The following is a 25,674-nucleotide window of genomic DNA, read 5'->3' as shown; positions in this document are numbered from 1 at the left end:
CAAGGAAAGGGGGAATTCTCTCTGCTTAGGGAAGGCTTAGTGCTTAGAGCTTTGGGAAGTGAGATTAGAAGAGAGGAAAGGGATGGGACCTTGGGTGGACAAGAGCGCACACACTTCATTGTAACTGCTGTTTTAATTGTCTGGCTTCCCCCTGCACTGGGAGTTCAGTGGGGGTTCTGACAAGTAACTGGCACACAGAAGGCGCTCTATACATATTCGTTGACTGAATTAATAAGGGCTTTCCAGCTGTGTTTCTGAGTTTCACAGATGGGAAAACTGAAGCCCAGGGAAGGAGTGGGACTGGCTCAACCTCACACAGTAAGTCTGAGGTGAAACTGGAAGCAACAACTACCTCTGCTCCTCCCCTGGTCTAGGGGGGCTCCCGACTTGGGACAACAAACCCTAGGGGCCTGCCCTTCAGGTTCAATGATTGTGGCTGCTGCCAGGTTATGCCAATCTCAGCTGTGAGGGTGCGGGCAAAGACAGGAACAGCAGAGGCCGTGGAAGGGGTGGAGGCAGGGCCAGGAGAGCTCTTGGGCTTGACTCACAGGCCTGAAGTGTGTATGTGTGTGTGATAGGAGTGGGGCTAGGAACAATCAGTGCCTTCCAGGCAAGCATGAGTGCCTTCCAGGGGAGGCCTGTTCCTTCCACCGATTGTCAGGAGCTGCTACCTCCCAGCTCCAGGAAGTACAGCACATAAATATGGAATATAAACAAGCAGTGGGAGAGGCAAAATACTGGAAAGCACATCCCAGCCCAGCTGGGTCTCTACTACCAGGACCCCTGCCCCTTGAGCCTGTGTGAAAGCCAGGACCCCAGGCTCAGGCAATCACCCCAGGAGAAGGGGTTCCAACCCCCACCAGGACCCAGTGAGAGGTAGACAGCGTGAAAGCTGAAGGAGCACCGAGGGCCAGGTGGGGGAAGGGAGGGACTGGAGTCCCCAGACACTCAAAGCCATCTCATGCAGGAACAAATTTCTACTCCCAAACCACCCCCATACCCATCCATGCTCAGCTCCCCTACTGCCCCCAGGCCTCCCTTCTGCTCAACAGAAAACTCAAGGCAGAAGGGCATACTCGGTTTGCCTGACATGCTGCTGCTGGTCCCCAGGTCCCAGGGCAGCTAGCAAAGGACACAAACCCTCTGATGCTGCCATTCTTCCCTCCCAAGAGGCTCCTGCCCTGCCAGTTTCCCAAGAAACACCCAGTCTTTGGAAGCACAGAACAGACAGCGTCATGTTCTGGGGGCCAATATGGAGCCTTCTGTCCAGGACCTCTTCCTGTGGCCTTCAACCAGCATCAGTCAGGCAGCAGGCGGCCCAGCTCTGCTTCATCCAGCCGGTTGGTGGCCATGATGTGCTCCAACTGCTGTCGGTAGCGCACCAGGTCCTGCATGAAGTGGGGCACCCGAGTCTTGTCCAGCACCCCGTGGGGCCGCAGGTGGTCCACATCCTCATAGGATACCTGTAGGGAGGGAGCTGGGTCTCAGGGGTAGGCAGAATCCCCCAGCCTCTTGGGTATCTAATTGCCTCCTGAACCTTCCCCTGAATATCCTTCAGGCACCTCAGACTTCCCATATCCAACACTACACTCATGAAGCTCTTCTACCTTCTGGGTGCTGCCTTATGCCAGCCCCACTCTCTTCAGTTACCCAGCTCAGATTCTAGAAGGAGGCCTGGACTCTGTCACTCTCTTACTTAGGGTAGCCACTGAGTTAAAGGGATTCCACTCTCTCAAGAGCTTTCCAGCTTATTCTTTCCTCTCCAACTGCATAGCCACTGCCTGTTAGGCCAGACCACCATCAACTCTACAGGAGTGACTGGAAAGGCAGTCTCCTCCTCTGTGCTCCCTTCTCTGCACCTCTCTCCAATCCACCTCCCACATGACATCCCAAGAGAGCCTTCTAAAGCAAGCACCTGCGCCACTCTGCTCAAAGCTCCCCCCACCCCCGACTCCCATTGTTTTGGATGAAGTCCACCTTCCTCAGCCTGACACAAATGCCCAGCACCGGGGACTTTGTCCCTGGCCACTTCTCCAGCCTCCTTCCTTTTCCTGACGGCCCCCTTGACCTTGATCCTCCTTTGAGACGCAATATCTACACACGTACCTGCGCTGGGTCAAGTACCTGTTTACAGCTATGGACCCTGAAAACTCCTGTCACCACAAACTGGCATTTCATCTCCTGTGCTCATCTCCACCCATGCTTCCCGCTACTAGAGAGCTCTGGCGCTCAGCCCTCAGCCGGCACCCATCAGAGGTTTAGGGAATACAGCAGTGAGGGGGAGAGCTGGATGGGCTCTCTACAGGCCCGCAGCCTCTCACCTTGCCCAGGGAGGTCAGTAGCGGGAAATCGATGGTCTGGCGGTGCCGCAGAATGCGCACGATGCCGTCCAGGTACACCTGGTCTTTGCTGAAGCAACCTGTGAGCACAGGAGGGCTGTGAGACCGTGTCCCTCGCCCCCACCACTCTACCACAGCTCAGCGCACTGCTCCCGCGCGCCCGCCCACCTGGCTGTGAGGTGTCAGTCTGGCCCCGCTTGGCGCGCACACAGTACTCCCAGCGCACGTCGGTGTCCTGCACGTAGCGCGCCAGGTCGTGGAAGAGCTGGCGGAAGGACATGCGTGCGGCGCGGTGAATGGTGTAGTAGAGCAGCGCCGCGCGCCACAGGAAAGGCTGCTTGCGGAAGAGCACGCTGTGCAGACTGGCCAGGCCCTCCTCCGTGGGGTTGGCGGGCCGCAGCCCGTACTGCACCCGGCCCTCTGCGCTGTGCCATGGCTGCTGTGCGTTGTTCACGCCTCGCAGGTAGTGAGTGCCTGCGGGGAGGGCGTGAGAAGGTGGCGCTGGGTGGGGCAGCCAGGGGACCCATCTGCTAGACTCCTGACCTGTCCCACCACCGGACCTCTAGCTGGTGAAGCTCTCATCCACGAGCCCCCAGACTCAGGCTCTCACACAGTTCCCCTCAACTCCCCTTCCTCCTCGCTCCCCTCAAACAAATGCATACTCACTCACCCAACCCCAGGCAGCGTGATGACCCTCCTCAGTGAACTTGCACCCAAGGACTAATAGAGTCTCACAAGTATGATTTCCCCCCACCCCTCTCCACAAACTCTCCCAAAAGTCACATTGCCCCACCCTCTGGAGGGGCACATGAACAGGCACACCACCCCAGCCCACATCCTGTCTGCCCATATCATTTTGACAATCATGCTGGGCCCTCAGAAAAACCACCTCTTGCCCAGAGCAATAGGATTCTTGATGAGGAGGACAGACAGAAAGGAATAGCGATTAGTGTCCCGCATCTCCCCACCCCCCAGCTTGACCTATTCCCTCCTAAAACCAGCTCTGTGTGTCCTGAGACAATTCCATTCCCAGGATCTGGCCTTCTACCCACCCTGGAGGGCTGGGCTGGTGGGTAAGCGAGTATGCATGGGGTGCTCCCTCTGACCTGTCTGGGCCTTGGCAGCCTTGCCCCCACTGTCAAGGGAAACCAGACAGAAAGAGGGAAAAAAAGATACCCAAAAGGAGCAAGAGATGAGGGTGAGCCCAGACAGTGGGCAGGCATGTTCTGGCCTACCTCTGTGAGTGAGAGGGAAGAAGTAGCTGCTCAAGAAGGGGAAGGGCCCATCCTCCTCTGGAGGGAAGCGGGAGAAACAGATGGGGTGGGGTTACTGGGGCCCCTCACTGCCCCCACCCCAGCTCCTAACCCCCTCTCATCCATAGCTGCCCACCCACCTACCCACACCCTGACCTATCTCATGCCGCAGCATGCCCTCCAACCAATACTGGCGGGCTCCCGTCAGGTTGATGGCCAGTGTGGGTCGGCTGTTCTCCACCATCATCACGGCCTGGGACAGCAGGTCCTCACTCAGCTGCACCACCACCTGTAGGCAGCACTGCCTTGAGCCGTGGCCACTAGCCCTGGGGCCAGTGCAGGTGGACCCACAGATGCCACAGGGCTGCCAGGCTGGACATCCACTCTTCATCAGCTCTGCTCAGAGCCAGCCCCCAAGTCACCAGGGCAAGGACTTGCCCGGGGTTACCAGGTGGCCAGGTGTGGAGCTAGACCTGGCACCACCCACTTGGCAGCCTGATTTGGGGCATGTAGAGGGGCCAGCAGGCAGGGCAAACTCACCTCCCCCACACAGCCCTCCTTCTGCATGTATTTGCGCACAATGGACCAGATCTGGCACTTGGTCAGCAGCTGGCCCCCGGTGGCAGCCTCAAAGTGTTCGTAGGTGCCAAACTTCTCCAGGACAGCCTCAATGATGCCAACCGCCTGCACACAGGGCAGCAGTGGCTAGTCAGGCCAGGCCTCTTGGGTGGTCAGGGCCAGGGTGAGGTGGGTAGGCTGGACTGACCTGATGGATGAACTGACCAGAGGCTTCACAGTACTTCTCCAGCACCGCCGTAGGCATGGGCTCCTGGTACTCAAACTGCGGGTTGTAGGTGTAATGGGAATGGAAGAACTTGTCCCTCTCGCTGTCCATGTTGGTTGGTCTCAGGGCCACCAGCATGCAGGGGCTCTTGTTGGCACCACGGCCTGCATCCCTTCGGGTCTTAGCAATATGAGGCAGGGAAGCTGCAGACCGCAGGGTGCCCCCACCTGGGTCCCGTCCCCGTCCAGTTGGGGCTCGTCCCTGGATGCCACCCCACCGCTGGCTAGCGCTATTTACGGTGCAGGTACTCTCACTGCGACGCATGTGGCTGCGGTGGCCCAGGCGCAGCTCTGTGAGATGCTGTGCCTCAGGCCGGGGCTGCAGCGCTGAAGGGACTGACAGAGCCAGGGGCAAGGGCAGGGGCCGAGACCAGGGGTACAGCAGTGGCCCATCTCCGTCTGAGGGCTTCAGCCTGGTGTGCAGGGACAGGGGACTGGCAGGCGGGCTGGGAGGTGCCTGCTCATACACCTGGGCCCCTGAGGCCAGCACCATTCTGTCCTGGGGATCACATCCAGCTGGGTCACTCCAATTCCACTCACTGTCGACCTCTGAGGACACAGAAGGACATGTAATGGGTGTGGCCTGAGGCCCAGCAGACCCTGTGCTCCACATTGCCCTTGCTGTGCCCTTGATGAGCCCAGGGCCTGCTGCCGGGGTCTGGGTAGCTGCCCCCTAATACCCACCCCAGTATCTCTTCCCTCCAGCAGGCTCATCCAGGCAGGCTGGGCTGGGGGAAAGCAGGAAGAAGAGTCTCATATACTAACCCAGATGGTGGTTACTGGAATTGCCTCAGCCTGTGAGCTTGTGAGAGTAAGGACAACGTCCTACTCATGATTCTAATCCCTGTGCTCAGTGCCCAGTCGGTCTGGGAGCCAGTATAGTGCAGCCGAAGCTGCCTGGATGGATGAAGGATGAAGGGTCCTAAGGGCTGTCTTCTGCCTTTGGCATCTTCTCAGCCCCACCCTCTCCCTCCTGTCCCACCAGGCTCCACCTACCTGCCCCATCTGGCCTTTGCTTATGCTAGCCCCTCCATGGGGAAAGCCCTCTCTCCTCTGGGCCATCGATTCAAATCCAAATTAAAACTAGCTTTTGGGGGGCAGAAGGAAACTTCAGTAAGTCCAAGCCAATCCCTAGCCTGCCCCCCTAGCAGATACTTCTCTCCCCTCTGAAGCATCTTCCCAGTAGTCATCCAAGACCAGTGTCCAGGCGCTCACCCCATGACTCTGTGCCAGGGCTCAGTCCAATCCAGTCTCTCCAGCCTGCTAGCCAATGCCCTGCCTGCTCGGGGACACAATTCCAGTATTTCTCCTCTCTCCCACATCATCAATTTCTGCCTTTCTACTGGATTATTTCCATGAGCATAAACACATGCTATTATTTCACCATTTCAAAAAACAAAACAATACCCTTCTTGACTCTATACTCCACCACCTACTGCCCCATTACTTCTCCCTCCAACTGTTCCTCAAGAGTCGTCTGTACTCAGTCTCCAATTCTGTCTTTCCTGTTCTCTCATAAATTCTCTCCAATTAGGTTTTTGCCCCCCACTCTCCATCAAAATTGATCTCATCAAGGACACCAATGATCTTCATATTGATCAGCAGCACTTGACACGGTTAATCACGTCCTCTTGGAAACACTTTCTCCACTTGGCTTCTTGAGCAGTCTACCTTGGTTCTCCTCCTACCTCACTGGCTGTTCCTTCTTGATTTCCCTTGCCAATTAATCCCTACTTCCCACCCTCTTAACATTGAAATGTCCCAGGGCTTGCTGTCTATGGAAGCTTTTTTCTCCCTTCTCCATTTACATTCACAACCTAGGTGATACAGAAGCCCTGGCGGCCCAATAGTTAAGTGTTTGGCTGCTAACTGAAAAGTCAGTGGCACTTGAAGATCTGCTCCAGTAAAAAGTTGTTATGTTGTTATTTCCAAGGAGTAGCTGGTGGATTTGAACTGCTGACCTTTTGGTTAACAGCCAAGCTCTTAACCACTATGCCACCAGGGCTCCCTGTAAAGATTACAGCCTAGGAAACCCTATGTGGCAGTTTAACTCTCTTCCATAGGGTCACTATGAGTCGGAATTGACTGGATGGCACACAACACCATCTAGGTGATGCCATCCACTCTCATGGCTTTAAATATATTAGCCCAGGCTTTGTCCATAAAATTCAAACCAATGCTGCCAGTTTTCAGTTCAACATCTGTACTTGACGGTATAATGGGCATCTCAAAATATCATGTTATTAGAAAAGTCTTCCCTAACACACCCCTGTAAAATAGTAAACTTTCTCTTCTCTCCACCACAACCTCCCTTCCTTGCCTTATTGTTTTCCATAGCAGTTATCACCATCTGAAGTACAGCACATTTGATTGTTAGTTATCTGTTTCCTCTTGAATATCTTCAGAATCCAGAACAGTGCCTGACCCAGAGCAGATGCTCAATAAATGAGTGAACCAAAGAGCTCTTCTTCTCAGAACTGGAATCATTCCTTCCCTGCACTTTGTTTCCCTATCCAGACTCGATCTTCCTCCTCGGAGAATGCCCAGCTGCTCGAAAAGTCTTCAGGTCTCAGGAGGCACTCTCCTCCGCTAACTGGACACTTTCCCAGACTCCTCACTGGACTCTGGGCCTCTACTTGGGCCAGTCCCCATTGTCTCCCCTTCTTTCATTCAACCTACCTCCTCGCAATTACCGGGATATGCCTGTTTCTTTCATATCTCAGGTCCTTCCGCCAGGAATCCACCGCAATGTCCTCCTGGAGCAAACTCCTAACCATCCTTCAGCGCTCGGTTCAGGCCTCACCTCTTCTGGGAAGCCTTCCCAGCATATAGAGGTTCCCCAGTGCCTAGGCGGCTTCTCTACCGCCCTAGGCTGTCACTGTCGGAGCCTTGGTCTGTGTCCCCCCACCATCCCTTGAACTCCCCGAGGGCAGTGACGGGTCTCATTTGGCCCCATGTCTCAAGCACCCAGCACTAGATGCAGATGAATGAACGGATGGATGCGGGGAGGAGTCCTTGACTACTGAAGGCGGGGTCTGGTGACAAATGAGAGGGTGTGGCCTGCACTAATAAGAGACCCGGGAGGGGATAACGTGGAAGAAGGGCCAATGGGGACCGGGGGATAGAGGAGGGGCGTGACCTGCAGCCAATAAGCGGCGGAGGATGGGGTGAAGGGCGTGCCCAATAGAGGGCGGGGCTGGAGGACAATGGAGAGGGGTTCCTTAGTAGATAGCGGAGTCGCGTCGCGCGCCTTCTCGGCTTCCCGGGGGTCCTATTCGCGTGCCGCGTCCCAACCTGTTCGCTCCTTTACTCGTCGCGGCCGTTCCCGTTCCGCAGCGCCTGTCGCCCTCCGCCCAGCCCGCGGGAGCCGACACCGGTGACGCACCACCCGGGCGCGCGCACGCTCACGGGATGGCGCGCGGGTTCGCGTCAGTCTCCGCGGCGGCCCGCACCCGAGACCAAAGCTGGGGGGCGGGGCCAGGCCGGGCAGAGGGGGCGGTGTCCTTCGTCGGGTCACACTCCTGGGCGGGGACTCATTTTAGGCCCGCCCCCTCGGCAACCCGACCGCCGAAATCTGCGCCGCCAGACGCTAGTTCACTGCCCCGGCGCGGATACGTGCGGGAGTCTGGATAGGTGGGATCGCAGTCTGTATACCAGGGTGGGAGCCAGAATACCATACCATACTGTGCATGACCCCTAACCTCTGCAGACACTTTTTATTTCACCCCTCCTTCCCCAACGCACACAGATCCAGGCGCCCGGAGGCCGTGGCTTTATTTTTCAGGCAGACAGGCGTCAGGCGCAGGACCCCGAGGGAAGGCAGGAGGACAGGGCGGGCGCAGGCGCGGGCACTAGGCTGAAGAGTGCGCGGCGGCCAGCAGCGGGCGAGGGCGGCGGGCCATCCTGCAGGGAACTGAGTGCAGCCAGGCGCTGCTCTCGGGACACATCCCCGCGCAGGTCCAGGAGGGCGGAGACATGGTCCTCGCTGCAGGGCACCACCGAGGCGCGTCAGCCCCGCCCCCCCTTCCCTCCCGGGCTCCTCCTCCCTCCGCGCCTGGAGTCTTCGCACCTCAAGTCTGGAAATCGTCTCCTCAAGCTGGCCACCTCGAGGCCAAGCAGCGTGGGGTCGTCGAGGTTCAGCAGCTCCCGCAGGGCGAGCAGCACCGGCGCACACTGCTCGCTCTCCTCCAGGCCCTGCTCACGTAGGGTAGGATCTCGAGCCGGCCCTCCGCCTCCACCCCACCACTGGGACCCCGCCCATCTGTCCCTCCGCCGAGCTCTTACCAAACCGAGAAAGAGCTCCCGGAGCTGTGAGGCATCATGCCGCAGGCGCTCGGCGGCCTGGGTCCGCTCGTCCGCACCGCGGCACACTAAGCGGCGCTGCATCAGCGCGCGTAGGTACTGCAGCACCACGGTGCGCTCCGCCTCGGCCAGCAGCAGCTGCGGGGTGGGAGATCAAGCCGGTCCAGGTCGCTTTTCCCACCGGCGCCTCCCCCTGCCCTCGCTCTCAACGCACCTGGACTGCGGGGCTTCGCACACGCCAGAAGTCCCGGCAGAAGCTCGCAGTCCGCTCGCACACACGGTCCAGCAGCTCTGGGCTCGACAGCCACCGGCGCGAGGGCAGACCCGCGAACAGGGGCTGAGGGAAGACGGAGACGGCGCTGGGGGAATGATCCAGACCCTGCATTCCCAGCAGAGGCCCCCAGACATACGCTGTCTCTCCACCTCCCACCCCCCCACCTGAAGCCTCACCTGGAGCTCCGCCAGCAACGCCTCCAGCACCAGGCGGCAGATCCTCCTCTGCAACTCATCCAGCGCAGCTTCCACCCGAGCCAAGGCCACTGAAGCCATCCCGTCGAGCTGCAGGACGCACACGGACGACCTAGACGGTCCAAAAATGTGGCTTCAGGACGAAGGCCGAGGCCCGCACAGCCCTTCGTGGTCCAGCTACCCTGGCGCCACCTACTGGCGCATGTGTGTGGCGGCAGGGGACGAGAAGGGCTGCACCTTGCACTTCTAAAGGTCTGAGGCTGGGAGTGGGGTCGGAGAGCTAGAAGGGACACAGCCTCACCCGGACCCGTCGCTAATTCGCGGTGTGACCTTGAGCAGATCATGTCTTTAGGTTCCTATTTGCTCATCCGTAAGGGGAGGGAGTTAATCCCAGTCAGGAGTGAGTAAAAACCATTATTAACTTGTTTATCTGTCCTCCCCGTTCCCTTTCCCCTCCCCTAGAACATAAGATCCAAGAAGAAGGGAACTTCTCTGTTTTGTTTTGTTTTTTTCACAGCTGTAACCCCAAACATTATCTGGCACAGAGTAGGGCCTTGATAAATATCTGTTGAATGAATAAATAATTGAGCACTGCTACTCTGTGCCAGGCACTGTGGTAGGTACTTTACATCTGTTATCTCATGTGACTCTCAGAACATCGCCTTATTACCCGCATGATACTAATGAGAAACCTGAGATTCAGAGAGATTAGGTAACGTGCCCAAGGTCAGACAGATAGTAATAAGCAGAACTAGGATTGGAACCTGGAGCTATTGAGTCCAAAGTCTCTCATGGCCTAATATGGACTGGTTACATACAAACAGGTGCTCAGTTAGGGTTAGTGAAGGTGTGGTCCATGTGAGCCCCATACCTGAGTGCTGTGTGGTGGTTGAGTGTGGCCAGGAGGTAGGACATGTAATGAGGAGCTATTGCTTCGCCCCTGAGGTGGTTTCGGGAGAATCGGATCAGAGAATCACTGAAGCTGCAGTGGGCAGAGGCGGAGCCATTGTCACTCTGGCGCTCCCACAATCCTGTTGTTGTTATTAGTTACCATAGAGTCAATGCCAACCCCATGTGTGAAGAACAGAGCTGCTCCATAGGGTCTTCAAGCCACCCAGGGACTCCTCTCACAACCTTAGTCTCTGGTCATCCTGCCCCACCTCTGGGAGACCAAGGCCCAGTCTGAAAGAGCCCTTTCCCACTGGCGTGCTTTATTCACTTAGAGCCCCTTTGGGTGCCCTGGGAGCAGGGCCGACGGTTGGGAGTGGGTCAGTGCCTTGGCGGACCTCCTCAAGAAGGCACCCAGTTCTGACAGTGCCATGCCATGCACCCGCCGCTGGAGTGACTCGCCGACCAGGCTGGTCACACGAATGTTCTCATCCAGTATCTACAGGCAGGGATGGGCAGCCATCAGCATAGCCCCTAGCCCTGCCCTCCCCTTTCCCCATGGGGGCTGCCCACCTACCTGGCCACTTCCCACCCACCTGCAGCACAATGGCCGGCATTGGTGAGTGGTAAAAGCCGGACGGGTCTGTGTCTGGCTCCTTTTCCAAGCCCCACTCAGCTACCTCCCCATCCAGTGCCTTCTGCAGCCACTGGACCACACTTGCCTGGGGGAAAGGGCAAGGGGCAGCAGGATGAGGCAGGGCACCGACCTTGCCAGAGACAGGCAGACATGTGAAAAATGAGAGACCTGTGTGTGCCTGTGCACATAAAGGCCCACAGCTGATGGGCAGAGCTGCTCTGCACCTGTGCCTGGACCACTCACCTGGACTTTGGCCACAAATGTTGCCTCCAGTTGCTCGACATTCTCCAAGGTCAGCAGGGGCTCCAGCTGGGACACATCAGCATCAGGCCCCAACTCCAGGCCCCCCATCATTTCTGGCCTGGAGATAGGTGGCAGGTGTCACACACAGTCCCAGCCTCCAATCCACCTGCTTCCCGCTGTTCCCAGGGCACTGACCCCAGGTACACGTGCTGTGCCCAGTGCAGCAGGGCGAAGGCATCAGCAGCTCCCAGCTCATGTCCTGTGAGGAGTTGCTGCAGGCTGCGGCGCAGGCCGCCATGCAGGGTGTGGGCCCATAGTTGGACCACCTTGTAGTTTGGCGGGCAGCAGGGTGCTACTAGTGCCTCAGCTGTGGCCAACTCGGCTGGCAGTGCCACCCGCAGAGTTTCCAGCCATTCTGCTAGGGCTCCCGGCCCAGGCAGCAGAGATGTCCCAAAGTGGACCCGCTCCAGGCCTTCCTGTAGTGCCCGCAGAAACCGCTGTCGCCAGTCCCGGGAGGGTTGCCTAAGGGGGCCTGTGCGCCCAGCTTCCACCTCGGCCACACGCACAGCAGCCACCAGCAGGGCTGGGTCCTCCCGTGCCAGCTGCCCCGCAGCCCCTGCTGCCACCTCCACAGCCCAACCCAGTGCCTCGGTCAGAGGGCCAAGCCCCTCAAAGACTGGCAACTCCAGGCCTCCCAGGGGTACCCGTGCATCCTCTCGAAGCTGTTCCAACTCCCGCAGGCTCACATATGCCTCCAGGAACCGCTGGGCATCAATCAGGGTCTGTGTATGGGCCACTGCAGCTGGCACTAAGGAAGAGGAGACAGCCTTGGGTCTCAGCCTTCCCACCTGTGCAATAGGTCCAGTGGTGGATGCTGAGGCCCTGGCCCTGGGGAGATGTGTAAGATACTTAATAACCAGTACAGTAGAGCATTGGCCAATCTGACAGAACACAGGCCAGGTCCTAGAGTCCTGGTGGGCTAAGTGTCAACCCATGAGCTGATGAAACATGAAGAAGTCAGGGAGAACATGAGAGCCATGCTAGTGGCTTTTCACCCAGCCTGTACGGAAAATATTTCAATACATTAACAACCAGGGTGGCCAGAGTCACTTGACTGGGTGTCAGTCCTGACTCAGACATCCCATGCTGGGGAACCCCAGGATAAGGTGCTTTGCATCTGGCTTCATATGCCATTTGAAGCCTGAGTTACTCTCTGGTAGGTCCCAGGTATGTCTCTGCATGCAATACCCACCTGGTATCCCAGCCCCTTGATCAGTGGTGGATGTTTGTTGACTGACTGCTGGAAGGCTGAGGCCTGGGGCCCCTGCACACTCACCTGCTCGAAGCCGGGGCAAGAGCTGAGACAGGGCCTGCAGTTGCTTGTGTCGGCCAACCTGCTCCCGCAGGGGCTCTAGGGTCTGCGCAGCCTCAGCCATGCCCCCGAGCAAACTACGGGCCTGGCTCAGGGCCTCCCGGGCTCCCTGCACAGCCTCAAGGGCCCGGGCCAGCTGCCACACACCAGTGTGCACGCCCTCCAGGTACGACTGCACCACTGACTGTAGAAGGGAGGCATCCAGTGAGGCTTGGCTGACCGCAGCCCACCCCCAACACTGCAGCCCCTGCCTGATGCCCACCTTGATGCGTGCTTCCAGGGACGAGGTGCGCTGCACCTCACGGCCGCGATATTGGCTCAGCCTGGCCAGCTGCTCTGGCTGGTAGAAGACGCCTGAGGCCCACTTCAGCGCGGCACCCCGGGCCAGCCGTTCTGCCCTCTCCTGCTCTGGCCACTCAGGCCCAGGGCAGGAAGAGCCTAGGCGGCAGCAGCGTCAATCATCAGTCAGTCCAGCAGGGCCTGCAGGAAGCTGCTGCCGAACCTGCTTCCCTTTCCCTGTCCCCCAGTCCACTCCTCTCACTGCCCCACTGAGCTCCAACCAGGCTTGCCTTACAGGACCAACCCCGTCATTCCCATCCTTCTTGCCATCATCCCTCTTCAGCCCACTCAGAAGGGCTCCTACCAGGGGAAAGCGCAGGCTCCGTTTCATCCTTGGCTGCTGGGTCCATGGCAGGCCCTGGAGGAGCTGGAGCCGAGGTGGGAGTTGGGGTGAGGGGCTAGGTTACAGCAGGTAGCGTGGACTCTCCTTGGAGCTGTGGCCTCTGTCAAGGCCCTCTGAGAAGAAGGAGAGAGGTTTGTGCACAGCCCCTCAGGAAATGAGAGGAGGGCGGGTATGATGTGCGAGGCACCTGGGAGGCCTTTACCCGCTGCGTTTCTCAGTTGTTTCCCTGTAGGGTAGGCACAGGTCTCTACTGGGCCCTGCTCCTGCTCTGAGTTGCAGAGGTCGGTTTGGTGTGGAACTCACCAGGCTTGACCAGTTGCCCAGTTCTCCCTCCTCTGCAGATAGCCTTGGCCTTGAGGATGGCCCTCTCTCCCAGCCCTGTGGCAGAGCTGGTCACTCCCTCCACTCCCGGACCACTCCTAGGTACACAGCAGACCTCCTCTCCCCGGGGAAGCCTCTCTCCCCACTCCCAGCCCAGGAGCCCCCTTCTCTGGCGAGGCCCCTCCCTCTCCAAGGCGACAGGCAGAAAGGAAGGAAGCCAACTCTCCGGCGCTTTATTCCCAACAGGAAAGAACATCTGAATGCGAGAAGGGGTGGGGAGTGCTGAGCGCTGGGGGTAGGGAGTGTACTCTCTGTAACCATGGAGTCCTGACCAGCCCACAGCGGTACCTCTTAGCGCCCTAGACACAGACCCCAACTGGACTCTGGCCCCGCCTAGGGTGGGGGCAGGGTGTGCACAGATATAGATGCAGACTACCACATAGTATGAAAAGTATGTTGGTGGGTCCCTCAGAGGAGGTTGTGTACCTCTGCAGAGAAGTGAGAAGCCACAGGCTGTTGTGAAGAGGGTGAGTGGTGGGTGAAGGCGAGAGGGGGGTCATCCAAAGGCCATGAAAGCTATGCTGAAGAGCTGGAGTCTTATCTTGCGGGCTGTAGGGAACCATGGAAGGGACCCCAGGGGAGTAGTAATGTCGTGGATGCTGCCGTGCACCACCCAAATCCACCCCTTCCCCCAGCTGCCAGGAGTGAAGTCTGCTCAGGGCTTACAGCTGAGTCTCTCAGTTAATGTTGGGGTACAGAGGCCTGATCCTCTTGCCTGAATCTGGAACATCTTTAAATGACCTCCCAGTTTCAAAGCTTCTGAATGGGATGGGCTAAGGCCTCTATTATAACTGCACCATAGTTTAACTCTTTCCTTGCCCAATTCTGCTTGTCTTACTCCCCTACAAGTGTGGGTCCCCATAAACTTCCTGCAGGCAAATCCTTGTCTCAAAGTCCGTTTCCCAGAGACCTTGACCTAAAATATACAATAATAAAAATTAACAATGTTAAAAATAATAAAATGATACTAGTAAACACAGAATCCTTCCTGCATGCCAGGAACTGCTCTGCATGCTTTACATAGGTAAATATGTTTGCATTGGCTGAAAAGTGGTTACAATCCTGTGGCAGCGACTGGGCCTTTGAGCTCTACAGTGTGGAGGTAAGAGAGATATGAGGCTGGGACCAGGGTAGAGATGGATAGAAGTAGACAAGCTAGATGTAGTTAGTGGCTCCTGTTTGGCAGAAAGTGAGGGACAGGAATATGGTGGGTGATCCCAAGACGGTGGGGCAGCCTGTAGGCTCAACTTTGGGGAAACACGTTGGGTTCATCAGGCAGTGTTGTTTCTTCCCTGGAGATGAGGGCTGTGGCGGAGTTAGTGGTGTTGGAGCAGGTTGGCACGGAAGGTTCTGGTGACTCCCTCTTCTGTACTGCCGGGGCCGCCTCGTGACCTCTTCCAGAGGCCTCCCCACGGTGTACTGTGCCTTGGATCCCGGGATTGTTTTCGTCCTCCTTGGCGGTTGGACATTTGCTAATGGTCCCTCGAGTTTTGCGGCGGTGCCTGCAGAGAGGAATTGCGCCGTGTTCCCTAGAAGGGCGCAGGGCGGAAGCGGAAGCAGAGATGCTGGCGCCGGCGGCCGGGAGGCCAGGAACGGAAGCGGAAGTGGCGGCGGCGCCGGCCTGGCCTGGCCTGGATGAGGGGAGGTGGCGGGCGGGCGCGATGGCGGAGGCCGGGCCACAGGCGCCGCCGCCCCCGGGCACCCCAAGCCGGCACGAGAAGAGCCTGGGACTTCTCACCACCAAGTTCGTGTCGCTTCTGCAGGAGGCCAAGGACGGCGTGCTTGACCTCAAGCTGGTGCGGCCCGGGCTAAGGGGGCGACGGAGGGGATGGTGGACCAGGCCTGGGTCGGGAGCGGGAACCCCCGGGACGGCCCCGCTGACCTCTCAGAGAGCAAGTCGCCATCCGTGTGCCTTCGCAAAGGAAGGAGGCCGGGGGCTGTTTCATTCATTCGGTAGACGCATTGGGCATTAGCTATGTGCCAGGCGCGGGGCTGCAGGTGCTGGCCCTCGTGGCCCTCCCGGCTTGGCGGAGAAGAGCATTTAAATATTATTTCAGGGCTTAGCCAGGCCTCTTCCTGCCTCACGGTCCTGGGCTGCTGTAGTGCCTGAGTGGAGGCTTGGGACCCAGGCCGCCCCCTTCCCAGACCACGTCTCAGGGTAGCTGGGGGCCTGCTGACCCGACAGACACCGTGGGAGTTTGTGTGTACGTGGGTGGATAGCTGGGGTGCACTTGAGAATACGGCTGAGCATCCTCCACTCTGTTCTGTCAGGCAGCTGACACCCTAGCTGTGCGCCAGAAGCGGCGGATTTACGACATTACTAACGTACTGGAAGGTATCGGGCTGATCGAGAAAAAATCCAAGAACAGCATCCAGTGGAAGTGAGTGGGGGCATCTGGGAGAGCAGTAGGGACTTCTTCCCAGAAGTGTCAGGGGTGTGGGGTGAGGGAAAGATGCAGGAGAGAGCAGGGGCCATGGGACCCAAAGTCCCTGGCAGCCTCTTAGCCTCACTCCGTGGACTCAGGGGCGTGGGGCCTGGCTGCAATACCCGGGAGATTGCGGATAAGTTGATTGAGCTCAAGGCAGAGATCGAGGAGCTGCAGCAGCGGGAGCAAGAACTGGATCAGCACAAGGTGTGGGTGCAGCAGAGCATCCGGAATGTCACAGAGGACGTGCAGAACAGCTGATATCCTCCTGGCGGTCTCTGCTCTGGGGGAGTGGGTGAGGGGCCCTCTGGTTCATCTGTATTTGCTCTGTGGGGCCCTGGGTTTTGTTCCTTTTGGGAGGATGGCCCTGCAACCCCAGCCTTGGGTTCCCTTCTCAGAGCCCCTCCCCCTAGAGTCTTGGCCTTTGATTCCTCTCTATGTGGAACCCAGGCTCCAGGACTTTCTCTGAGGGTTTGTGTGTCAGATTTCTGCTAAAGAGCTGGGCCCTCTCTGTCGTCTGCCATCTGTCACCATAGGCAGGGCACTGGCCGTTCTCCTTAACCCCCACACCTTGGCCTACGTGACTCATGAGGACATCTGCAGATGCTTTGCTGGTGAGCAGAGCCTGGGTAGGGGGATTGGGGGTGGGACCGGGCTGAGCCAAGCCACAGCCCTGAACATTGGGCTCAGTGTCCAAGGAGAGTTGCATCTCTTAGGAGGGCTCCTGGGGCCTGCCCAAAGAGGAACCAGGTGTGGGTAAGTCCTGGGTTTGAAGGTCCACTGGGACCCTGTGGAGGCCAACCATAGTGAGTGGGCGCAGGATCCTGGGCTGGGTCCCTGGGTCTGCCCCCATCTATACTGTCCCTTTGGCTTGTTTTCTCAGGCACTGTGGAGGGAGGGAGGGAGGGAGAGAGAGAGGGGCGAGAGAAAGAGTATGTGTGTATAGGCGTGTTTGTACGTAGGGAGCAGTGGCACCTACTTCCAACCTGTACTTTAGTTGCATGGTGGATACAGGAGCTGTTCCTTCTCCATCTTGCATCTCCCAGGCTGGTCCTGGGGAAGAGACATTGGCCTTGACCGGAACCCCTGTACCTTGAGAGTAGCCCCATCAGTTGAGCAGTGAGGTACCCATGACCAGTGATTTTTTGTTCCATGAATTTGAACACAGATTTCCTGATAACTGACCCCTGGGCTCTTGGGGAAAGAAAAACCCTTAGCTCTCTTCCACAGCCACTGTGTGGGATGGGTGAGGCCTCCTGTCTAGCCCCTCAGATACCATGATCTCCTGCCTTGCTCCAAGGCGCAGCACCCCCAGTCCAGCTCAGGCTGAGCCCGTGGGCCTTGACCAGCCCCCTTGTCATTCTAGGAGACACTCTCCTGGCCATCCGGGCCCCATCAGGCACCAGCCTGGAGGTACCCATCCCAGAGGTGGGTGCTCAGCCCAGACAGGCAGGGTTGGTGGAGGGTGGGTGCTGGCTGTGGTGCCTGATAAGTCCTGGGTGGGGCAGGTCGGGGGAGGCCTGGGGTTTGGGGTTATCTAGGAGGACGGCAGCCTGGGGTGGGAGAGGATATTGTGCCCTGGCCCAGGGTCAGGCAGGAACCAAACCTGTTTCTAATTCTCTCTCTCCCTCACCCCCACTTCCAGGGCCTCAATGGGCAGAAGAAGTACCAGATTCACCTGAAGAGTGTGAGTGGGCCCATCGAGGTGCTGCTGGTGAACAAGGAGGCCTGGAGCTCACCACCTGTGGCTGTGCCTGTGCCGCCACCTGAAGATCTGCTCCAGGGCCCACCTGTTGTCTCTACTCCTCCGCCTCTGCCGAAGCCTACTCTGGCCCAGCCTCAGGAAGCCTCATGCCCAAGCAGTCCCCAGCTGGCCACCCCTGCCCCTGTCCCCAGCAGCATCGAGGGCCAGGGGGTGACCGGCCCAGCAGCTGAAAGCACAGGTGAGGCATGAGAAGTGACTGGTGATGGGGTTAACTTCTGGGATCCTAGAGGCAGTACCTCTGTATTGTGGAATGCCGTACTCAGAGCTGGATGAGAGCTGAGAGCCTTTTCCTGGCCCCCACTCCACCTCCCCTTACTATGACAGTTTACAAGGCCTTTTTCAACAGCGAAGCTGTGTTTGAAGGGGCATTTGTGGTGGCAGTTTCCCCCAGGTGCACCTGTGCCTCACTGCCCTGGTAGCCCTGCTTGAAGTATGGCCGCAGCAGCCACGTCCATGAGTCTCCCTTTAGCAGGCTTCACACCTGTCTCCAGTAACTCCCTTCCAGGTTACCTCTTCTGGGGGACTAGCAGTGCCTAACTCTCCTTGGGCCCAGGAACCAGGGCTGCTGCCATCCTGGCTGTGGTTCTAGCCCAGCTTCCTGCCCACCATATGACTGAGTAGGGGGATGTGGTTGCAGTGAGAGGCGGCCCTGGAACTGATAGCAAGGACAGTGGTGAGCTCAGCTCACTCCCTCTGGGCCTGACAGCACTGGACACCCGGCCGCTGCAGTCTTCTGCCCTGCTGGACAGCAGCAGCAATAGCAGTTCATCTGGACCCAACCCTTCTACCTCCTTTGAGCCCATCAAAGCGGACTCCACAGGCGGTGAGTACCTGCCCACCATGGCCAGGGAGAGCCTAGCTTCAGCCCAGGCCTGGGTCAGTGACAGAATTGGGCCTGGAACCCAGCTGTCCTGTCTCCGCAGCCAGAGCTTGCCAGCTCAAGAGCCCCAGCCCCCTCCCATCAACCTCAGCCTTTAACATCAGAGCCCTCTACTAGCCAGGGTGAGTGCTGGTGCCTGTTTTGTCCCCCTTCCTGGGCTAGTACAGGGCTCCCTGGCCCCCTCTCAAGCTCTGCCTGCCACCGCTTGGACTCAGGCCTCAGGAAAGTGCAGGCCCTCTCCTGGGGAAGGGGCTGTGGCTGTGGTATGGCCCTCAGGCACCAAAGGTGGGCAGTGGCCTTCCCAGGAGAGGTGATGTCATCTACCTGGTGTCTTCTCCCTCTTGTGTCTTCAGTGTTTGCTTCTTTCAGGACTCATTTTCCTCAGCACACAGCATTGCTAAGTCTCTGTCTCCTCACTAAATGACCCGATCCTCCTCTGTGTCCCCCTCTCACACTTCCCTGTGTCTTCTCTGGCTGTACTTCTTAAAAAAGTAAGTTCCATTCCATGCCATTGTCACCTAGTCATCCTTCAGGTTGGGTCAGGGTCCCCCAACCCCTAGTGCTACACCAGCATCGCTTGTGATAAGTTGCCAAAGACCTGACTGCCAGATGCAGCAGGCAGCTCAGGGATTCTGCTCTGGTGCCTTGCTTGGTGGTGTTGATGCTCTTTTCTTCTGTGGCTTTAATGATACTGGCTCTTGGCCCTTCTTCCTTACTGGCTTCTTCTCAATCTCTCTCTGGGACTCGCTTAAACATTGGCACTTCCCTAGCCCCTGTCTCCTCCTCCCCACCCCTGGGGGGGCAGCTCTGGGTGGGTGAACCCTCCCCCTCTCTCTAGTCTGGCTCTTTTGCCTGAACTCCAGGTCTCTGTGTGCACTTGCACTTGCCTCCTGGATGCCTGCCTCCCCTAGTACTTCATTCCCACATGTCCTTAACTGAACTTACCTTTTTCTCAAAAACTGCTTTCCTGCCTCTGTGCACACCCTACTGTTAGCCCTAGTCACCTAGGCCTGACACCTGGGTGTCACTCCAATTCCATCTCCTTCCTCCTCCCTCTGCTCCCGACCCCACCTCAGCTAAGTGAGTTCTTTCCCAGACATTGCCTCCCATCTCTCCTGCATCCTCAACCCCCGGGATTGGTCCCGGGAACCTATAGTCTAGATAATACTTCACCATCCACCTTTTTACCATAATCGACATGAGGATCTTTCTGAAATGCAAACCTGACCATGACAGTTCCCTGTTTGCAGAAGTATCTTTAGCGGCTCCCTGGGGCCTGCTGGATAAAGTCAGCTCCTAAACCTGGGGTGTGAAATCCCTCATGGTCCAACCCCAGCACTCTCCAGCTTCTTCTTCCTCTGCTTCCTATATGCCTTCTCCCCATCAGACTTTTCTGGTGGAGTGGTGACCCTGTAGCAGGTGACTGGACCTGAGGTGTAGGCTCAGCCTGGCACAGCACAGGTGCTCAACATGGCGAGCGGCGAACAAAACATCCTCCTTAGGCAGGGTGTGCATGGGAGCCCAGAAAGGGGTGGGTGGGTCTGCTCGTTTCTGTAGTGCCACTGAGTTAGGATGGCTGTGCCAAGCACCTATGATGGGCCCTTGGTTCCCTGGGCTCAGCACTGAGGAATTTGGGTCTCGCAGGGGAGAGCAACAGGCAGTACCCGCTTATCTCCTCAGTTGTGTGGAGCACCGAGGATGGATGGTATAGGATCCAAGGAAGGCGGGGGCTGGGCCTCTGTGCCCTTGAGCGTAGCCTTGAGCATGGCCTTCTTGTCTTTCAGTTCTGGAACTCCCCAAAGAGCTGTCAGAAATCTTCGATCCCACACCAGGTAGGGCTGTGTTCCTCCCTGGGGCTGAGCGGCACAGGTCATTGGGTCCCACTGCTGTTCTCTTGTCCTTCTGAACACCTTGTGGCTGTGCTTGGTACCTGGGGCAAAGGGGAAAGCTTCTGGTGGGTGGAGGAGGGTCCCCCCTTCCAGAGCCAGAAGTAACTGAGCGCCCCTCCTTCTCAGAGTGCATGAGCTCAGAGCTGCTGGAGGAGCTGATGTCCTCAGAAGGTGGGTGGTCCAGGATGTTGGGGAGTGGATGTGGCCAGGAGGTGGGTGGCAGCTGGGTGGGGCCTTGGCTCCAGGCCTCAGCTTAGTGCTCTCTGCAGTGTTTGCCCCCCTCCTCCGTCTTTCTCCACCCCCTGGAGACCATGATTACATCTACAACCTGGACGAGAGTGAAGGTGTCTGTGACCTCTTTGATGTGCCTGTTCTCAACCTCTGACTGACAGGGACTTGCCCTGTGTGGCTGGACACAGACTATCTGACCTGGGGGACCTCCCCCCACCCTACACCTACACAGCTACAGGCTCCTGGCTTCCCCAGCCTTCCCTCACTGCACAGTTCTGGCCACGACTCCTCCCCCTGCCTCCCGCACCTGCACCTGTACTGTGCTAGGAGAGCAGAGGAATGGGCTCAGCCCCACCATCCTGTAGCCAATGCCTCTCCTTTCCTGGAGCCCTCTCCCACCTTGTGCCCTCCCCAGGCCCAGGCTCTGCTGCCACCCAGTGGCACAGAACCTCAGACCCACCGTTGCCCCCATAGGGCAGCTTGTTCAGCCCCACTGCCCTGCTCCTGCCAGTCCCCCAACCCCAAGGAGGGAAGGGTAGGCTGGAGCTGGAGGCTTACCAGTACCACCCCTAGCCTTTGCTGCTGCCCACTCCTGACCCTGCAGTTCCTCCTGACCTCTTATGTGCCCCCCTTCTGCTCAGCCCTAGCCCTCAGAATGTGTAGGTGGTGGTGGGGTGCTAACCAGAAGGAACAGAGGTCTCTAGATAGTGATCTGGGTCCCAGAGGATAGCCCCCCTTGTTTGTTGATTTCCCCTCAGAGCCATTTGCAGAGATTTAGAAAGATTTACAGTAAGGAATGGATTCTTATATAAAGATTATTTTTATACTTTTTGCAGCAAAAGGAAATTGTAATGTTTGTACAGTGTCCAAGTGAATAAAGACCATGCCTAAGGCTCTCTCTGATCTGATTTTTTCCGGGGCCTGTCCCCGGCACTGCTGAATTGGTGGTGGGACTGGGTGGGTCACCTTGCAGGAGCAGGAGGTATGGCAGCCTCTGGCTACCTGCCTTCCCCTCCCCCACCTGCCGCACCTTGGCGCGGGGCGGGGCTGCCTCAGCGGGGCGGGGCGGGCGCCGTTCTACCCTGTACTCCCGGTACTCCAACCCGGAACTAGCCTCGGCTCCCTTGGGAAGGCCGCGTCGCCTGGCCAGGAGTGGGAACCTGGGCCGGGAGTGGGTGGCCAGGGGGCCAGGGCTCGCTGTCGTCCCCTGGGACCTTAGACCAGGTGCGCCTTCGGCTGGAGGTAGCGCCGTCTGGGGGAAGTGTAGGCGCCCACGGCCCGGCTGGACCATGGCGCCCCCGCGGAACGTGGTGAAGATCGCCGTCCAGATGCGTGACGCCATCCCTCAGCTCATCCAGCTGGACCAGGTCACCTGGCCTGTCTCGCCTCCATCCGCCCCACCATCCATCTTCTGGGTCGCCCGCACCTCGCCTGCCTACTGTGGTCCCTTCCCCTGGGAGCAGTCTGTCCTACCCCTCTCCCAGAGCCCTCCCTCACTCCTCCCCATTCCCTGCCGGTGAATGACCGTCTATTTGCAGGCAAAGCCGCTGGCCGCTGTGCTGAAGGAAGTGTGTGACGCGTGAGTGCGGGCTGCCGGGCCAAAGGGCGCAGGGAAGGGCAGGGGAGTAGGCGCCCCCTGGCGGCCTCACTAAGTCTTCGGTGCCCGCGGCAGGTGGAGCCTGACTCACTCCGAGCGCTACGCCCTGCAGTTTGCTGATGGACACAGGAGATACATCACAGAGAACGTGAGTCCCCTCCCTGCTACCCCCACATATTCTAGACCCCCCCCCCACTTATGCAGAGTGACCTCCATACGACCCCTTCTCACCCATCAGGTCCTGATTCTTTGGACTCATCATCCCATTATGATATGTGATCTTGTTGTGTGCCCAGTCGATTTGGACTCATAGCGATCCTATAGGACATTGTAGAACTGTCCCATAGGGTTTCCAAGGCTGTGAGGGAAGGAGTCCTGGTGGCACAGTGGTTAAGCACTTGACTGCTAACTGAAAGGTCTGCGGTTTGGCTCTGTGGGAGAAAGATGTGGCAGTCTGTTTCTGTAAAGCCTGTAGTCTTGGAAACCCTATGGGGCAGTTCTGCTCTGTCCCACAGGATTGCTATGAGTCAGAATTGACTCGACTGCAGCGGATATGGATAATCTTTACAGAAGCAGATCACCAGGTCTTTTCTCCCTCTAAGTGGCTGATGGGTTCAAATCGCTGACCTTTTGGTTAGCAGCCGAGTGCTTAACCATTGTGCCTCCAGGGCTCCTTCATCTTGTTTTTACTGACCTCTGAATCCTCCCTGACACCCCACTTGACCATTCCTCAGAGCCCTCCTTGACTTCCCTCCCTGTCCTGCTGTGTCTTCTCCAGAACCGCACGGAGATCAAGAACGGCAGCATCCTGTGCCTCAGCACTGCCCCAGTAATGTCCCTCCTGGCCCCACCCTCCCATTTCCTGCCCCCTGGGCTGTGCCTCCTTTCTGCCCTGGCCCTAGCCCCAGCCCAGCAGTGTCCCAGCTAGTGGACAACCCAGCTCCCACACCTGTCCCCACTCCTTACCTCCACCCGGCCTCATCTCTGCTCCTGCCCCTGCCAGGACCTTGAGGCTGAGCAGCTGTTGGGTGGGCTGCAAAGCGGGAGTCGTGAAGGGCGCCGGGAGGCCCTGCAGCACCTCGTCCTGCTGGCGCCAGACCTAACGTTTGCCCGGGAGGTCATTAGCCGTGATGGGCTTCAGAGGCTAGGCACCATCATTGAAGATGGGGACGAGTGAGCATAGGGCTGTGGTGGGCTGGGGGACATGGTGGGGCCTGGGGGTCCTGCTCTGGTCCTGCTCAGCCCCAGATGTCCCCACAGCCTAGGGGAGGTGTTGGCTCTTGGGCTGCAGGCCTTCTCGGAGCTTATGGAGCATGGTGTGGTGTCCTGGGAGACACTCAGCATCCCCTTTGTCAGGAAGGTAGGTGGGCTTTTTTGGAGCAAAGGGTCGGGGCGGTGTTGGGATCTAGCCTTTCATGGGGGTAGTGGTGATGACGACTCCCTATCCCACTTATAGCTGGTGTGCTATGTGAACATGAACCTGATGGATGCCTCTGTGCAGCCCCTGGCCCTGGGGCTGCTAGAGAGTGTGACCTTGAGCAGCCCTGCCCTGGGCCAGCTGGTCAAAAGCGAGGTGCCATTGGATAGGCTGCTGGTGCACCTTCAGGTGTAAGTGTTGAGGGGTGGGGTGCAGATGGGGGGAGCTGGGCCAGACCCTCAGTGGCCGCTGAGCCCTCTTCTCGCCACAGCATGAACCAGCAGCTGCAAACCAAGGCCATGGCACTGCTGACCGCCCTGCTGCAGGGGGCCAGCCCTGCTGAGCGTAAGGTGAGCGTCTGTCCAGTGGCTGCCTAGGGTGGAGGCCCACCCCAGCCTGTAGGCTGGGTGCTGATGGTGGGGCTAAATCATCTGAGTCCCCTTCCCACCCACCTCAGCACATGCTTGACTACCTATGGCAGAGAAACTTCCGCCAATTCATCTATAAGGTAGGAAGGACTGGGCCAGGGCGATCCCTCTCCACTCCTTGTTACCTGGTCCCCTGCCCGTGCTCACCCCCATGGACTGGCTGTCCCCCAGAACATCATCCACAGTGCAGCACCACTGGGCGACGAGATGGCGCACCACTTGTACGTCCTGCAGGCCCTCACGCTGGGGCTGCTGGAGCCACGCATGCGGACGCCATTGGACCCCTACAGCCAGGTGCAGGTCTTGGAGGGCATGAGACTGGTGGCAGCTTGGCCTTAAATCTATAGTCTTGACCACTCCACCCCCTCTGCCCCCAGGAGCAGCGGGAGCAGCTGCAGGCCCTGCGCCAGGCAGCCTTTGAGCCAGAGGGGGAGTCCCTGGGTGCTGCGATGAGTGCCGACCGCCGCCGTTCCCTCTGTGCCCGTGAGTTCCGCAAACTGGGCTTCTCGGTGAGTGAGCCCTACCCAACTCCCCGTGCCTCAACCCAGGGCTGCTGTTGTTCCTGAAGACTGGGGCCCTTCCTGAGCTGCTGGTGTCCCTCAGAACAGCAACCCAGCACAGGACCTAGAGCGCGTGCCCCCTGGCCTGCTGGCCCTGGACAACATGCTCTACTTCTCCAGACACGCACCCAGTGCCTACAGCCGGGTCAGTGATGGGCTGGGTGGGGCAGGGCAGGGTCCCCGCCTAGGCAGGCCCCCATGGCCTAGCCATGACTCCCTGCCCCATTCCCCACCCCAGTTTGTGTTGGAGAACAGCAGCCGTGAGGACAAGCATGAGTGTCCCTTTGCCCGCAGCAGCATCCAGCTGACCGTACTGCTGTGCGAGCTGCTCCACGTTGGGGAGCCCTGTGAGTAGAACTGGGCAGTGTGTCCGGGGTCAGGGACGGAAGGGCAGAGAGGGCCAGGGGCTACACACACTTCCTCCCTGAGCCCCTCCTGCCCCCCCGCTCCAGGCTCCGAGACGGCCCAGGACTTTACACCCATGTTCTTCGGCCAAGACCAAAGCTTCCACGAGCTCTTCTGTGTGGGCATCCAGCTGCTGAATAAGACCTGGAAGGAGATGCGGGCCACACAGGAGGACTTTGACAAGGTGGGAGGGGTGGGAGCGGGGGATCTGGGCCAGGGTTGGGGCCCAGAGCGTGGGCGCTGAGCAGGGCTCGGGGTGGCCCCAGGTCATGCAGGTGGTACGGGAGCAGCTGGCCCGCACGCTGGCCCTGAAGCCCACCTCCCTGGAGCTCTTCCGAACCAAGGTGAATGCGCTCACCTATGGGGAGGTGCTGCGGCTGCGGCAGACGGAGCGGCTGCACCAGGAAGGCACGCTGGCCCCTCCTATACTGTGAGTTGGTGGGGCTAGTTCCCCCAGTCCCGGCCCCCACCTTCCCCGTTGCCCCATGGTCCTGGTCAGCGAACCCTCCTCCCTCAACCCAGGGAGCTTCGGGAGAAGCTGAAGCCAGAGCTCATGGGTCTGATACGCCAGCAACGTCTGCTTCGCCTCTGCGAGGGGACACTCTTCCGCAAGATCAGCAGCCGGCGACGCCAGGGTCACTGAGTGGACAGAGGCGGGGCAGGCGGGG

The 25,674-nt window shown here is 58.6% G+C and overlaps 5 protein-coding genes across 6 annotated transcripts in view; 3 read left to right on the top strand and 2 right to left on the bottom strand.

Annotated features, from left to right (window-relative positions):
- Nucleotides 1–1,216: 1,216 nt before the first annotated feature.
- MATCAP1 (microtubule associated tyrosine carboxypeptidase 1) lies at nt 1,217–7,559 on the bottom strand. Its single transcript, XM_004371503.2, has 7 exons — nt 7,115–7,559; nt 4,359–4,984; nt 4,133–4,276; nt 3,749–3,881; nt 2,508–2,813; nt 2,322–2,419; nt 1,217–1,463 (listed from the first exon to the last, which is right to left on the bottom strand). Exons 2-7 carry the CDS (start codon nt 4,926–4,928, stop codon nt 1,299–1,301), a joined length of 1,416 nt encoding a protein of 471 aa, XP_004371560.1. The 5' UTR covers nt 4,929–4,984; nt 7,115–7,559; the 3' UTR covers nt 1,217–1,298.
- Nucleotides 7,560–8,230: 671 nt separating this feature from the next.
- EXOC3L1 (exocyst complex component 3 like 1) lies at nt 8,231–13,034 on the bottom strand. The gene is made up of 13 exons (XM_004371502.1): nt 12,989–13,034; nt 12,608–12,783; nt 12,310–12,529; nt 11,169–11,781; nt 10,974–11,091; nt 10,690–10,815; nt 10,492–10,592; nt 10,077–10,187; nt 9,188–9,317; nt 8,952–9,074; nt 8,720–8,875; nt 8,505–8,629; nt 8,231–8,420 (listed from the first exon to the last, which is right to left on the bottom strand). Exons 1-13 carry the CDS (start codon nt 13,032–13,034, stop codon nt 8,231–8,233), a joined length of 2,235 nt encoding a protein of 744 aa, XP_004371559.1.
- Nucleotides 13,035–15,051: 2,017 nt separating this feature from the next.
- On the top strand, nt 15,052–20,921 carry E2F4 (E2F transcription factor 4). Of its 2 annotated transcripts, none has more exons than XM_023726835.1 (10): nt 15,052–15,204; nt 15,680–15,789; nt 15,933–16,094; nt 16,405–16,448; nt 17,201–17,262; nt 17,480–17,777; nt 18,306–18,422; nt 20,264–20,311; nt 20,495–20,539; nt 20,638–20,921. In XM_023726835.1, exons 1-10 carry the CDS (start codon nt 15,070–15,072, stop codon nt 20,751–20,753), a joined length of 1,137 nt encoding a protein of 378 aa, XP_023582603.1. In that variant the 5' UTR covers nt 15,052–15,069; the 3' UTR covers nt 20,754–20,921. The 2 variants fall into 2 exon arrangements, with proteins under 2 accessions (XP_023582603.1, XP_004371558.1); XM_004371501.3 differs by having other exon boundaries at nt 18,237–18,422.
- A 1,198-nt stretch (nt 20,922–22,119) lies between these two features.
- Nucleotides 22,120–24,462, top strand: LOC111819626 (engulfment and cell motility protein 3-like). The gene is made up of 9 exons (XM_023726772.1): nt 22,120–22,178; nt 22,272–22,344; nt 22,975–23,025; nt 23,200–23,369; nt 23,457–23,556; nt 23,653–23,804; nt 23,885–23,963; nt 24,071–24,335; nt 24,419–24,462. Exons 1-9 carry the CDS (start codon nt 22,120–22,122, stop codon nt 24,460–24,462), a joined length of 993 nt encoding a protein of 330 aa, XP_023582540.1.
- ELMO3 (engulfment and cell motility 3) overlaps nt 24,421–25,674 on the top strand; it is a 2,841-nt gene continuing 1,587 nt past the window's right edge. The window contains exons 1-5 of the mRNA XM_023726834.1: nt 24,421–24,550; nt 24,645–24,948; nt 25,054–25,190; nt 25,273–25,436; nt 25,529–25,641. Coding sequence (XP_023582602.1) covers nt 24,491–24,550; nt 24,645–24,948; nt 25,054–25,190; nt 25,273–25,436; nt 25,529–25,641 — 778 coding nt within the window. The 5' untranslated portion in view covers nt 24,421–24,490. The remainder of the gene's footprint in view (nt 24,551–24,644; nt 24,949–25,053; nt 25,191–25,272; nt 25,437–25,528; nt 25,642–25,674) is intronic.

The sequence above is a fragment of the Trichechus manatus genome, unplaced genomic scaffold, assembly GCF_000243295.1.
Source record: "Trichechus manatus latirostris isolate Lorelei unplaced genomic scaffold, TriManLat1.0 scaffold00014, whole genome shotgun sequence".
Classification (NCBI taxonomy): Eukaryota; Metazoa; Chordata; class Mammalia; order Sirenia; family Trichechidae; genus Trichechus; species Trichechus manatus.
Note: the sequence above shows the minus strand (reverse complement) of the source record. Positions and strands in the feature narration are given on the sequence as shown.